Genomic DNA, 12381 nt, shown 5'->3' with positions numbered 1-12381 from the left:
GTGGTGATCCGGATCCAATTAATCAATTAATTAATTAATTAATTGATAACATTTTCAGGATAGGTCAGAAATGGGGTAACTTAGAATTCATTAGATTTTGGTGGTGATCCGGATCCAATTAATCAATTAATTAATTAATTAATTGATGACATTTTCAGGATAGGTCAGAAATGGGGTAACTTAGAATTGATTACATTTTGGTGGTGATCCGGATCCAATTAATTAATTAATAAAATTTTCAGGATACGTCAGAAATGGGGTAACTTAAAATTGATGACATTTTGGTGGTGATCCGGATCCAATTAATAAAATTTTTCACTGTGACAGAATTTAGCTGCCTTGGCGTAGGTCTGCGCTCTCCGAGTGCTCTAGAATTATGGATAAATTTGTCCTAAAATAAATATCGTTCGGTTAAATAGCATTTAGGTATAAATATAATTGCACCTTTGTGATTAGCCCTCGGTCTGTAACGTGCAAAATAAATTGGCAAATGCGCAACTTTTTCAGGGTGGCAGCAAGGTCGCGGGTGTCAATGGCGCAATATAACAATTAAATTAGATATCTGGTAACAAATACGTGTGGGTATAGACGATTTGTTATACAGTAAGTAGGCCTACAGTTGTATGCAGTAAAATCCTAGAGTCTAGTATCCCTTTAAGCTCGTGTATTTAGAGGTCCATGGCATATTGCACATGTAAGTGAGCAATCCAGGGTTTATTCTGAGGGAAAATTAGACAATGGAGGTAATGACCAGTTTGGGAAAAAAACGCGCATAATGGATTCAAAGGCGTGTTTGCGCGTCTCGAGGACCTAGCAAAGCGAGCACCACAGGAGCTCGCCCAGGTGGGGGGGAGGGGGGGTCCGGGGGTGGGTAAATACAGAAACATTTTCACAGCGGCGATGTGAAATTTGACAATGGCGGTGCGCCACTGTGCCTCTTATGTAGAAGAAACCCTGCAATCCAAGCATTCTGAAAGTTCACACGCATTAGTAGGCTATATAGAAGAATAAGCATGTACAGATGTGGGACCTGGTGTTATTAATTGAATAAGACTGAAAATAGGAAATCAAAGAAATTTTTTATAAATATCCTTAAGCTTTTCTAGATGAATTTCAAATTTCTGACTAAATATGTTTTCAGATAAAATATACACATATAACACATAACACACAAAGCAAAAGGAGCTACTGAAATAATTGGTGCAATTGTAACAATGTGGGAGTTGTTTCACTATCAAATATTTGTCTATACAAATATGTCAGATGTGCGCAAAATAATGTTATTAGCAATGAATTTTGCACAGGGGAGAGATAGTGATCCGCTAGGGGACGGCTCTGATTGGCTAATTTTGTCTCTTATATATTTTATTTTTTATTATTTTTGGCTAATTTTGTTTTATTTTAGAATTAGGGATAGGCTTAGGGTTAGGGTTAGGATTAGGGTTAGGGTTAGGGTTAGGGTTAACTGATTTCTATATCCACAACTTATTTCTATATTCACTATCTCTCCCCTGAGACCTACTAATTAGCAATTGTATACTCACAATGTCATTTTTAAACATTCCAATGTATTTGTGGTTTCCATGAATAAATTGCCCTGGTCCTTCTCGCTTGCCATTCTGCCACATGCCAAAGTACTTGCTTCCAGATTCAGCATACACATATGTACCTGTGCATATATCAATATAGACTTTAGTCAGAAAGAGAATTATTTCAATATAAACTTTTGATGCAGGTGTTTTATTCACCAGCTTTTTAAACCAAATTATTTAATTTCTTTCAGAACTACATTACTGTGATGATGCTTGCACTGCTCCATATAAATTGTCAGTGACTAACATCAATCTACCGAAAAATCTTACTAAGGATACTCAAGGTTTTATGTGAAATTTCATTGATTTTTAATGTTCAGTCTTATTTAATGGCTAATGCCAGGTACCACCTTTGTGCATGCTTATTTCTCTAGATATCAAGATCATTAATGCTTTTAGAGCATTTTGATAGCCCGCATCTGTGTGCAGTGAGACTGCATTACTAATGACATCAGAGATGTGATCTAACGTCTAACCAGCCTTTTAACGGTATTCATTATGCCAGAATATATCAGCCTCAACCCTCCTATGTCAACTGCCAGTGATAGTTGAAGCTGCCACGTGGTCGAAAATAGCATTTATGCGTTGATACATATGCCCGGGTTTGTTGACACGTAGCTTATAGTGACGTCATGCAGAGAGCAACGTTCGCGCATTTCGCATCAAATTGCAAGTGGTAAATAACCTAACTTGTAATTTCTCACAATTTCTCAAGATGATCAAAACATTTTACAATTATAGTGGTTATAGGTAGTCATGGATATGTTGCAGTAAGTATTACCAGTAGAGGTTTCACATGCGTTCACCTATTTAGCACACAGACGGTCGATCATTATAAAAAAGTAGAACAACGCCGATTTCACAGTTTACGATTTCTGCTAGTCGATGTATAAATGGATAATTCTAGATACATATTTCTCATATATGAATGTATTTTCAATCCAAACATACGATTAAAATTTTAAGCAGTTTTTAATTTTTTTTTGTTAGGCCTAAATATGGAACTTTAACTAAAATTCTGATGTGCGATTTTGGTGCATATTGTGCTTAAAGGGATACATTAATCTAGGTTCTTCAGATATTTTCAGTTAAAATAGGTTAAAGGGACAGTAGCCTCTAGGATTTTACTGCATACAACTGTACTTACTGTATAACAAATCGTCTATACCCACACGCATTTGTTACCAGATACCTTACTTAATTGTTATAATTAATTACACACCAACGCTACGAAATTTGAACGGCGCCATGACACCCGCGACCGTGCTGCCACCCCGAAAAAGTTTGGCATATTTGACAATTTATTTTGCACGTTACAGACCGAGGGCTAATCACAAAAGTGCAATTATATTTACATAAATGCTATTTAACCGAACGATATTCATTTTAGGGCAAATTTATCCATATTAATTATAACTGAAACTATGTGCAGGACTGCCAACATTGGGTGATAGGTGAGAGTGAGAAGCGAGGGAGCGAAGCGACCGAGCAGGGGGTGGGCGTGGGAGGAGGGTTTTCCCCCTCCCACAGTAGGGAGCTTTTGCATTTTATAACTTCAATTTGTGCAATTTTGTGCATACTAAAGTGACTGTTTTCAGATATTGTAAGATTTTTTTTGCTGTGCGTGAAATATTGTAAGATCAGCGTGAGAGCGTGAGATTTGGTCAAAATGCGTTAGTCTCACGGTCAATGCGTGAGAGTTGGCAGCCCTGCTATATGTCGTTCAGGCGCGGATTTAGATGCGAGCACATCCGGCCCGTGCCCCCCCTTTTGAAACCTAAATAAAAAAAATAAAAATTAATTAATTACACTGCAACTACCGTAAATAACCGTACTGCCCTCATAGAGCTGTATATAGAAAAACCTTATATACAGCTCTATGACTGCCCTGCGCATGGCATGCACTGCCTATATGTACACGTCTACGTCTATATCTACTCCTGATCGACGCCGCGAGTTCGACAGCCCGCGTGTGCAAAGTTTAAATAATTTTGCAGGACCATGGAAAAACCCTCAAACGGAATCGATGCTATGTTATCATCGACAGCTGCACTCCGTGTTGCAAAGAACAGAAGAATCTTGACCTCAATCATAAAATCTCTAGAGATGTGTGGTAGACAAGGGATTGCATTACGTGGTCACCGAGATGATGGCATCGATGTCTCTTCCAATACTAGTAATTTTGGAAACTTCAAAGCCCTGTTGGACATGAGGATTAATGCTGGCGATAAAGAGCTCTCAAACCACCTACAGGATTGCAGTCGAAATGCCAGCTACATATCCAAGACCGCACAGAATGCCCTACTTGATTGTATCAAGAAGCAGGTACAGGACATGATTGTAAATGAAATCAACAGTCAAGATGAATTAAGGTGCCCTGTACGGGATCAGTGCTGATGAGGTGGCTGATGTAAGCCAGTGGGAGCAGCTAGGGATACTTGTGCGATATGTCAAGGATGGAAAACCTGTTGAGCGCTTTCTGCAGTTTGTGCCTTGTGTTAAAGTAACGGGAAGTGCCATTTGCGAAGAACTTGTTTCAACATTGAAAGATGTAGGTCTGAATCCAGTTAACTGCTGATCACAAACATACGATGGTGCTGCAAATATGGCAGGCTGCAATAAGGGGCTGCCAGCAAAGTTCAAAGAGGAGGCACCTTATGCACACTACTTTCATTGTGCGAGCCACGTTTTAAACTTAGTCATAACAAAGTCATCAAAAGTTTGAGAGATTACGTGCATGTTTAGCACTCTGCGTGCAGTTGGTGTATTCTTCAGAGGTTCTCCTAAAAGACAGAGATGTCTAGAGAAAGTAATAACACAAATAAACCTGAAGAGAGAGGAAGACAAATTTCAGGCAATTAAGATGACAAAGATAAAGGGTCTCTGTAAAACCAGATGGGTTGAAAGGCAACAGGTCTTTGAAGACTTTCATATCACGTATGAGGCTGTTCTAGGTACCTTGGATGAAATTCAGTCGAAAGAGGGATGGGAACGAGACACTGTCAGCCAAGCAAGTGCTTTAGCTACAAGTATATCTAATTCTGTGTTCATTGCAGCCTTCCAGGTGTGTCGCTTCCTCTTTGGGTTTACCAAAGGTCTCAGCTGTCTACTTCAAGGAAGCAGCAAAGACATCCTTGAAGCATACCAGGATGTAAAGATGGTCCAGGATGAGCTATCTGAGATAAGGACCAACAGTAAACCAGAATTTGACATGAATGTGTACCCAGAAATGAAACACATGAGTACATTGGCTGGAGAAGAAATAAGGATACCACGTAGGTGCTCCTTGCAGACAATGCGGGGGAACGTCCCTACTGATAACACCGCAGAGTCGCAGACTACTATCGGATTGGGATTTTCAACCAGTTCTTGGATGGCCTCAATTCGGAAATAAATACACGATTCAGTGAATTAACCAACCAAGCTGTCAAGGCTCTGGCCCTTATTCCAGGCAACCATGAACTACTTACCACGGAATGTTTACAGCAACTGCTTCAATTCTGTGGCCCTGACCTACCTTCATCAGGCACATTTCGCCAAGAACTGAAACTTTGGAAACGCTTTTTGGCAGGAAATGCAAGCACGCCATCGTCTCTGCCAGACTCTTCAGCAGTGCAACATTCTCCATTTCCCAAATGTTCACCGAATCTTACATGTGTTTATGCTGAAGCCTGTGACGAGTTGTGGGGTGGAGAGGGCAAATTCTTCTCTGAGATTTATTAAATCTCCCTTCAGAAGCACTATGGGTAGTGACCGCATGAATGCCTTGATGCTGCTTTTTGTTCATAGAGAAATTAAGCTTGATTATGACAAAGTGATTGATTTATTTGCATCAAGACACCCTCGCAGAATGCTTTTCACCAATCCACTTTCAGCGTAGCCTTGATTTGTATCTGTTAACTGAAAATCTAATTTAGAAGACATGCCCTTAGAAGATATGCCCTTCAACTGTTGTAATACCATAATTATGTACATATGTTCTACGAAAATATGTTCTGTGAGCTCTCTGTCTGTATACAAATGAATGCACCTTTCCAAACCCATAAACTACATAACGGACAATCAATGCTTTGCTACAAATGAATTAAAGGTGTCTCCAAACTGAAAGTCATTACTTTATTAGGTATTCTTTCAATTCATATCCCAAACTGAAACAGTCTACATAACAGTCGGCCTGTTTAGTGAATCGTAGTGTTATACAGTTTAATGTTTTGCAAGTATTCCAACAAAATAGATATTTTAGGGAACTAAAGGTGGGCTCTGATGGACATGCAGCCTCGCACTTTGGTCCACTTGTGCACATTTAGGATTTTTAAAGACTAAAACCTATGATTTAGCCTTAGGTAAGTGGATTTAGGAACTGCACTGCTTTTCATGTGATTTTAGAAAACAATATTTCATGTTGTGTTACATGAACATCATGGAAGTCTCGCAGGAATAGTAATTTCCTTATCCAAGTGAGAAGTGTATCCAACTATATCTGACCATAGTTGCATGAAGGCTCTTGCATGCAGTTTTTCTCAATTTCAATGTTGTAAATAAGGTTACAAGATAAGGTTCCAGTCAGAAATTGTGAGATCATGACCCATTTTCATGTTTAACATAACTATTCAAATTTATCAGTCATTCTTCTGAATTTCCTGCCAAAGAAAACATCTCAGTCATTACAAGAATTTGATTTTTATATTGCTAGATATATTTCTGGTCTGCAACTGTTATATGTCACACATGTATGTACCTTTAAACTGGATGTTTCATTAGGGAAGAAAGTACTAATTTTATTTTGCTTCTGTAATGACATACTCATACTATTACAAACATTCTTTCAAGTTATCACAAGATTTGAATTTTGAAATTGCCATATTTTTCTCTAGCCTGAAATAGTTATTTAATATGTGAATGTGCTTCTGAAATACCACATGATCATGTCAGAAATATATAAGGTTTAAGACATTTCAGTGTAATGCAATTTCTCGGTACGTACATTTGACGGTCTTGCCCCCCCCCCGCCCCATACCGAAAGGCTGGTTACGCCACTGATCAAATTTAACACATAAATGCTTGCTGCAATATGAGTTAAAATACCCTCTACAGTATGCACCAGATTGCACCATTTTAAGCTTAAAAGTGCAAAAGCTCCCTATTGCGGGAGGGGGAAACCCCCCTTCCCACACCCTCCCCCCTCGGTCGCTAATTCGCTCACTCGCGCTAGGTCGCTCCGCTCCTTCGCCTTATCATCCCCCCACATTACACAATAGCAGGGGCGTGTACAGGGGGGGGGGCAGGGGGTCCGGACCCCCCCCGCCCTGCTCACGCAGAAAACGCATCTAAGGGGGTCTAATTTCAAAAAATTTCTGGGCAAGGGCCCCCCAGACCCCCCTTTCGCGTGCTTCCAAGTTGGGGTTATGGTTAGACCCCCCCTTGGTACAAATCCTGTACACGCCCCTCAATAGATTCCTCATTCTGTGCCCCCTCTTTTTTAAATTCCTGGATCCGCCCCTGATGTCGTTTATAAGATATTACAATCATTTTGCTTTTAAATGAATAAATAAGAAACACCCTCGGTCTGTAGCTCCTGACTGAAAAGTGGCTGAAGGTTTTGCGCAACTTATCAGATTGTGCGCTTTGAGTGGCGCCACCGTCGTTGTAGTCAAACTGTATTCGTTAGTTTTAAAACATTTTTTAATAATATTTCTAATGGTGATTGAACCATGAAACTTTTTATGTAGCGTAATTTTAACCTAAATGAACTGAAAATAACCCTAGAACCTAGAGTAAACGATCCCTTTAAAACCACGCTACATACATTTGGTTCAATAATTTTATTAGATATATTTTTTATTTTTTTTTTTAACTGACGGCTACATCGTTGCTTACAGTGACGGTGGCGCCACTGCCAAGCGCATCCACTGAAAAGTTGTGCAAAGCAACATTTTGGCTGCAGGCTGCAGTCCGAGGATGTTTATTATTTATTAATTTAAGAGCAGATCGAATGATTGCAATATGTTATAAACGACACTTAGTTTCAGTCATAATATGGATGAATTTGTCCTAAATTGAATATCGTTCCGTTAAATAGCATTTAGGTATAAATATAATTGCACTTTTGTGATTAGCCCTCGGCCTGTAACGTGCAGAATAACTTGGCAAATGTGAAACTTCTTCAGGGTGGCAGCACGATCACGGGTGTCATGTTAGCGCCCAAAAATGAAGATTTCGAAATTCAATGTTGTTTTATGACAAACGCGAAAGCGTAATTACAGATATTTGTAGGTATATGCTATTATTTATGAATCTACTCTCAAATTCCAGAAGAAAGTGTCCCTTTAACTTGTGGCGAAAGTTTTGATTTCACTCTTTGTGGTAGCAAATTTTTATTTAAAAAAAATTGTGTTGTCACATAATTAGGTGCTGGAAGTTTCATGACATTTTTCAGCTTAAGCATGGAGATACATCTCACCTATAAATAAAACTAGTGATTGCATGATTCGATTCATCGGTCAATAAACGTTTACTCTTCCTTAGAGCAATACTCATGCAAAAGCTTGATTGTCTCACTAATTAAACAATATGTTAGTTGCGGTAAAACCTTTTTTGTGCCTGAGATTGTTTCGCCATTCTCCTTCATACTTGTCGCCATTCATGTACGTATAAACTCCATGTCCATGTCGTTGGTCTTCGCTCCAGCTGCCTGTGACATAAAATTCATGCATTAGTTCCTAAATTCACAACAAATTCTCACAAATTATTCTGAAATGCTTCAAATTACTTCAAAACTATTGAATTCAATACTCATTCATATCATAAACTACACGCACACATGCACATGTAATTTTACATGTAAATAAAAAAGTCACACACCTTCATATTTCGAACCGTCAGGATAGATGAAAGTTCCCTGTCCATGTTTCTTGGCCATATAATATTCACCTATGTATCTGGCCTTGTTCTTGAAACGGTATGTGCCTTGCCCATGTCTTTTGCCATGTTGATAATATCCTGGAATATTATTTCCAGATCAGCAATTTTTAAATATAAGGATGCAGTAACTATCAATCGACTTATACAAAAAATGTAAATCAAGTTTTGCAATAAATAGATCTGGTCTAGTGAATAGATAAACATTGATTGATGGTTAGTGAAATATATAAACGATAATACCTGGCAAGTTAATACGGTTCATAAGTAGCAAATACAGTTTACTTTCAAATATGTAGATGCAGTTACTATCAACTGAATTATACCAAAAAGCATTAATTGATGGTTGTAAAATAGGTAGATGAAATGGATCTCATTTTGCATAGTAGCTGTATAATCTTCATATTTGCTACATAACATGCAATTACTATTACAGATAGGGATGCTAATAATAGATATGCTATTAGCACCTCTATCTATCCAAATTACCATCATATTTATCGCCATTCGGTAAAATTGTCTTTCCAAAACCATGTCTCTCTTCTTTTTCATTTCGTTCTCCTTCGTATTCCTGCAGATATGAAAATGAAAATGGCCACCAACAGAATAAGGTACGTATTTCCACTAATAGAAGAATAATTTTGGCTCTCTTTATTGTGTATCGTGCATGGTTCCCTGTGTGTTCTATGAGGAAAATGACTGAGAAATAATAATCATTTTCATGCTAATTAGCGTAGGTTACGACTGCAACACTAATGGGTGAGCTAGGTCTTTCGATATATAATTTTCACGGGTGTATACATATACAATGCGTTTCATGACGTATGCCAATACATAGGTATTTTGATGTAGGACTGTTTCTTTGTTTCGCCACAGGGATGAGTCTGAGCTAACGTCACCACTCCCACTAATTATGTCAGCCTGTCTGCTTGCTGTATTGCATGATATTGGAAATTGTGTATTGGCTATTGGCTATTTGGCTATTTTCCGAATGCCTAGCCACAAACCCTAAGCAAGTCCTATATTCCCAGTTACGACAAGGCGAACGCACAAGAGGAGGACAAAGAAAGCGCTACAAGGATGTACTCAAAGGCTCAAAGCCAACCTAAAAAGGTATAACATCGACCCTAGCACCTGGGAAACTGATGTGCTTGATCGCCATCAATGGAGAAAAACTATATGGGAAGGCTCTCAACACTTTGAAGCCCAAAGGAGGCAGCATGAAATGGAGAATCGCGAACGACAGAAAGCACGTGCTGCAGACAGAAGGAATCAACCTGACCCATTCATCAATTTCACAACACCTGCATACATTGTAACAAGACATGTGGATCCAGGATTGGCCTCGTCAGTCATCTGAGGACCCACAGCCATCCATAGCCTTCCCATGGGAATCCCCCCCCCCGAACTCAAGGGATTGCCAATTATGATTTGATATTGGGTATCAGTGATGGCTATTGCCATTTTCTACTGACCAGTGTATTGTGTATTGCGTATTGATTGGATATTGTATTTGAAAGCTGGAACCTCGTCTCGCCAATGACATCATGTTATTAGTCATTATCACTGGTAGTACTACTACTAACCTTATATTTATAACCTCACAAAGATTAGCTTTCAGAGTCCAGGGGACTATATCGAAGACAGGGAGACAAAGTTGATCAAAAAGACAGATCAATACTACGGATTGCGGTAGAAAAAGCTGCAATTTTGCAATTAACCAAATAGGAAGGAAAATAACCATAAAAATAAACCATTGAATGACAGAAACGAAGTAAAAGGCATCCTTTAAAGATGGCACATGTCAAAAGTGCTACGAACAGGCTTTATTAAGCAAGAGGGAATGGCATCTTCACCTGACCATGATTAATTTCATGGAAGATTATATAACTGTTAAGCATAGATAAAGCATGCAGACACGAAGAGGCTAATCAAGTTGAGCCCAAACATCTGAAACGTCTCAATGGCATCTAATTTAGAACTGTTCTGAAGTGTATAGGGGCACCAGACTGGCGAAGCATATTTTAATAGTGGCGAAACCATACACTAGTAATTGTTATAAAGGCCAGGGACCAGGTTTCAGAATCGGCAATGCTAAGGTTATGGAGTAACATACCAAAGCCTTAAGAACTAGATGTTTTCTTACAAATGTAATTAATGTGTGCATAAATAAAGTGGAAAATAGTTTCATATAGAGACACTTTGAAATACACATGTGTAATAGACTGGCAATCTATGGCTTCGCTGATGGTTTGTGGTGGCTATTTTGAATTCCTGGCTTCTGATGGTCGTATGTTGTGGGTGTAATTAGTCTAGGGTTGTACATGAGTGTAAAATGCACAAAAACAATACCAAATATTTGAAGATGGGCCGAATAATAAGTTATTGCAAGTTTAGCATGCCTATACACCCCCGTAATTTATACGCACTCAAATGGGAACATACACGATCTGCATTTTTTGTGACAAAAAAATTGCCCAAGGGTGCCAAAGTGGCACACGGTTGTTTCTGGTTCAGGCCTGAAATAGTCTAAAGCCCGGCGCACACGTGAGTAATTTTACTCAAGTAAAATGACGCATGAGTAAAAATACTCACGCGTAATATTTTCAGGGTTCTCCGCACACGTGAGTCAAATTACTCAAGGAATAAGTGGTAATGCAGATCACGTGACTGTGCGCAGCCAATACTGGGCGCACAATGATTTAAACGCATGCGCTTTGAGTACCAGTGTTGAGTAAATTTACTCAGCGCGCGCACACGTTGAGTAAAATGATGCATGAGTCAAAAATTATCAAACACGTTTGATATTGAGTAAAATGACGCATGCGTCAAATTACTCAACGAAAATCCGCCGCACGCGTGAGTAAAATGACTCATGCGTCATTTTACTTGAGTAAAATTACTCACGTGTGCGCCGGGCTTAAAGATCAGAAAACCACAAACAAGTACCGCAGTGCGACAGGGCTCATCTGGTGTCTGGTGTTCTGCTGATAAATGCATTTGTGCATAGCAACACGTCTTATACATAAGACTTCATTAATCTTGTTTGACTTTCGTAGCAAATTTGAATAAATATATCAGCAGGACTCTGTAACTACACTTTCGTACCCACCTAATCTCTATGGGCTATTTCTAATAACAAGAACAATAATAACAATTGAAATACAATTTAATGAATGACATTGACGGTGACATGAAAGCTTCAAACATGAGCATGGATTCCAGTTTATACTATCGACTATTTTTTAATTGAATGGAATGTAATGAATGACATTGACGTTGGCATAAAAGATTATACTATCGACTAATTTTTAATTGAATGGAATGTAATTAATGACATTGACGTTGGCATAAAAGATTTCAACATATGAGCATGGATCTCCAAGTTTAATTAGAGGGGGCAGGGGGGTCCTTTCCTCTCACCTCTCTCCCTCTGCCTTCCACGTCACTCAACATGCCTCTCACTTCCACCCCCCTTACCTCCCATCTCCCTCCCCCTGCCTCCGACCACCCTCAACCTGTCTCCCACCTCCCATCCCCTTGCACACCGTATTGCACTACATTGTACACCGTTTCCCACCCGCATACACACCGTATCACCGTTTTCCTTTCCCCGTCTCAGTTTACTACTCTCTCTCTATCTTTCTCTCTCTCTTAAATAAACAAGTGCCACAGAGCGACAGCGCTCAACTGACGTGTACTGTAGCTGGGTATTCTTCTGATAAACTCACTGGCAACCGAATCAAGTGCGCCCTCTCGCCACCGCGTTCACGCTCATAGCATATATCTAGGATATTACTAATACAGATCTAAAATCTATGATAGCTAGGCTTTGCTATACCGGTAGTACAGTAATAAAGATACAGCTGTG

The 12381-nt window shown here is 39.2% G+C and overlaps 1 protein-coding gene across 1 annotated transcript in view; it reads right to left on the bottom strand.

Moving 5' to 3' along the window:
• LOC106813820 (radial spoke head 1 homolog) overlaps window positions 1-12381 on the bottom strand; it is a 23413-nt gene that overhangs the window by 7300 nt on the left and 3732 nt on the right. The window contains exons 2-5 of the mRNA XM_014818049.1: window positions 9000-9081; window positions 8454-8591; window positions 8182-8283; window positions 1545-1669 (exon numbers count right to left, since the gene is read on the bottom strand). Of these exons, the coding sequence (XP_014673535.1) occupies window positions 1545-1669; window positions 8182-8283; window positions 8454-8591; window positions 9000-9081 (447 nt within the window). The remainder of the gene's footprint in view (window positions 1-1544; window positions 1670-8181; window positions 8284-8453; window positions 8592-8999; window positions 9082-12381) is intronic.

The sequence above is a fragment of the Priapulus caudatus genome, unplaced genomic scaffold (assembly GCF_000485595.1).
Source record: "Priapulus caudatus unplaced genomic scaffold, Priapulus_caudatus-5.0.1 Scaffold830, whole genome shotgun sequence".
Classification (NCBI taxonomy): domain Eukaryota; kingdom Metazoa; phylum Priapulida; class Priapulimorpha; order Priapulimorphida; family Priapulidae; genus Priapulus; species Priapulus caudatus.
This window is presented reverse-complemented; position numbering and strand designations above follow the sequence as displayed.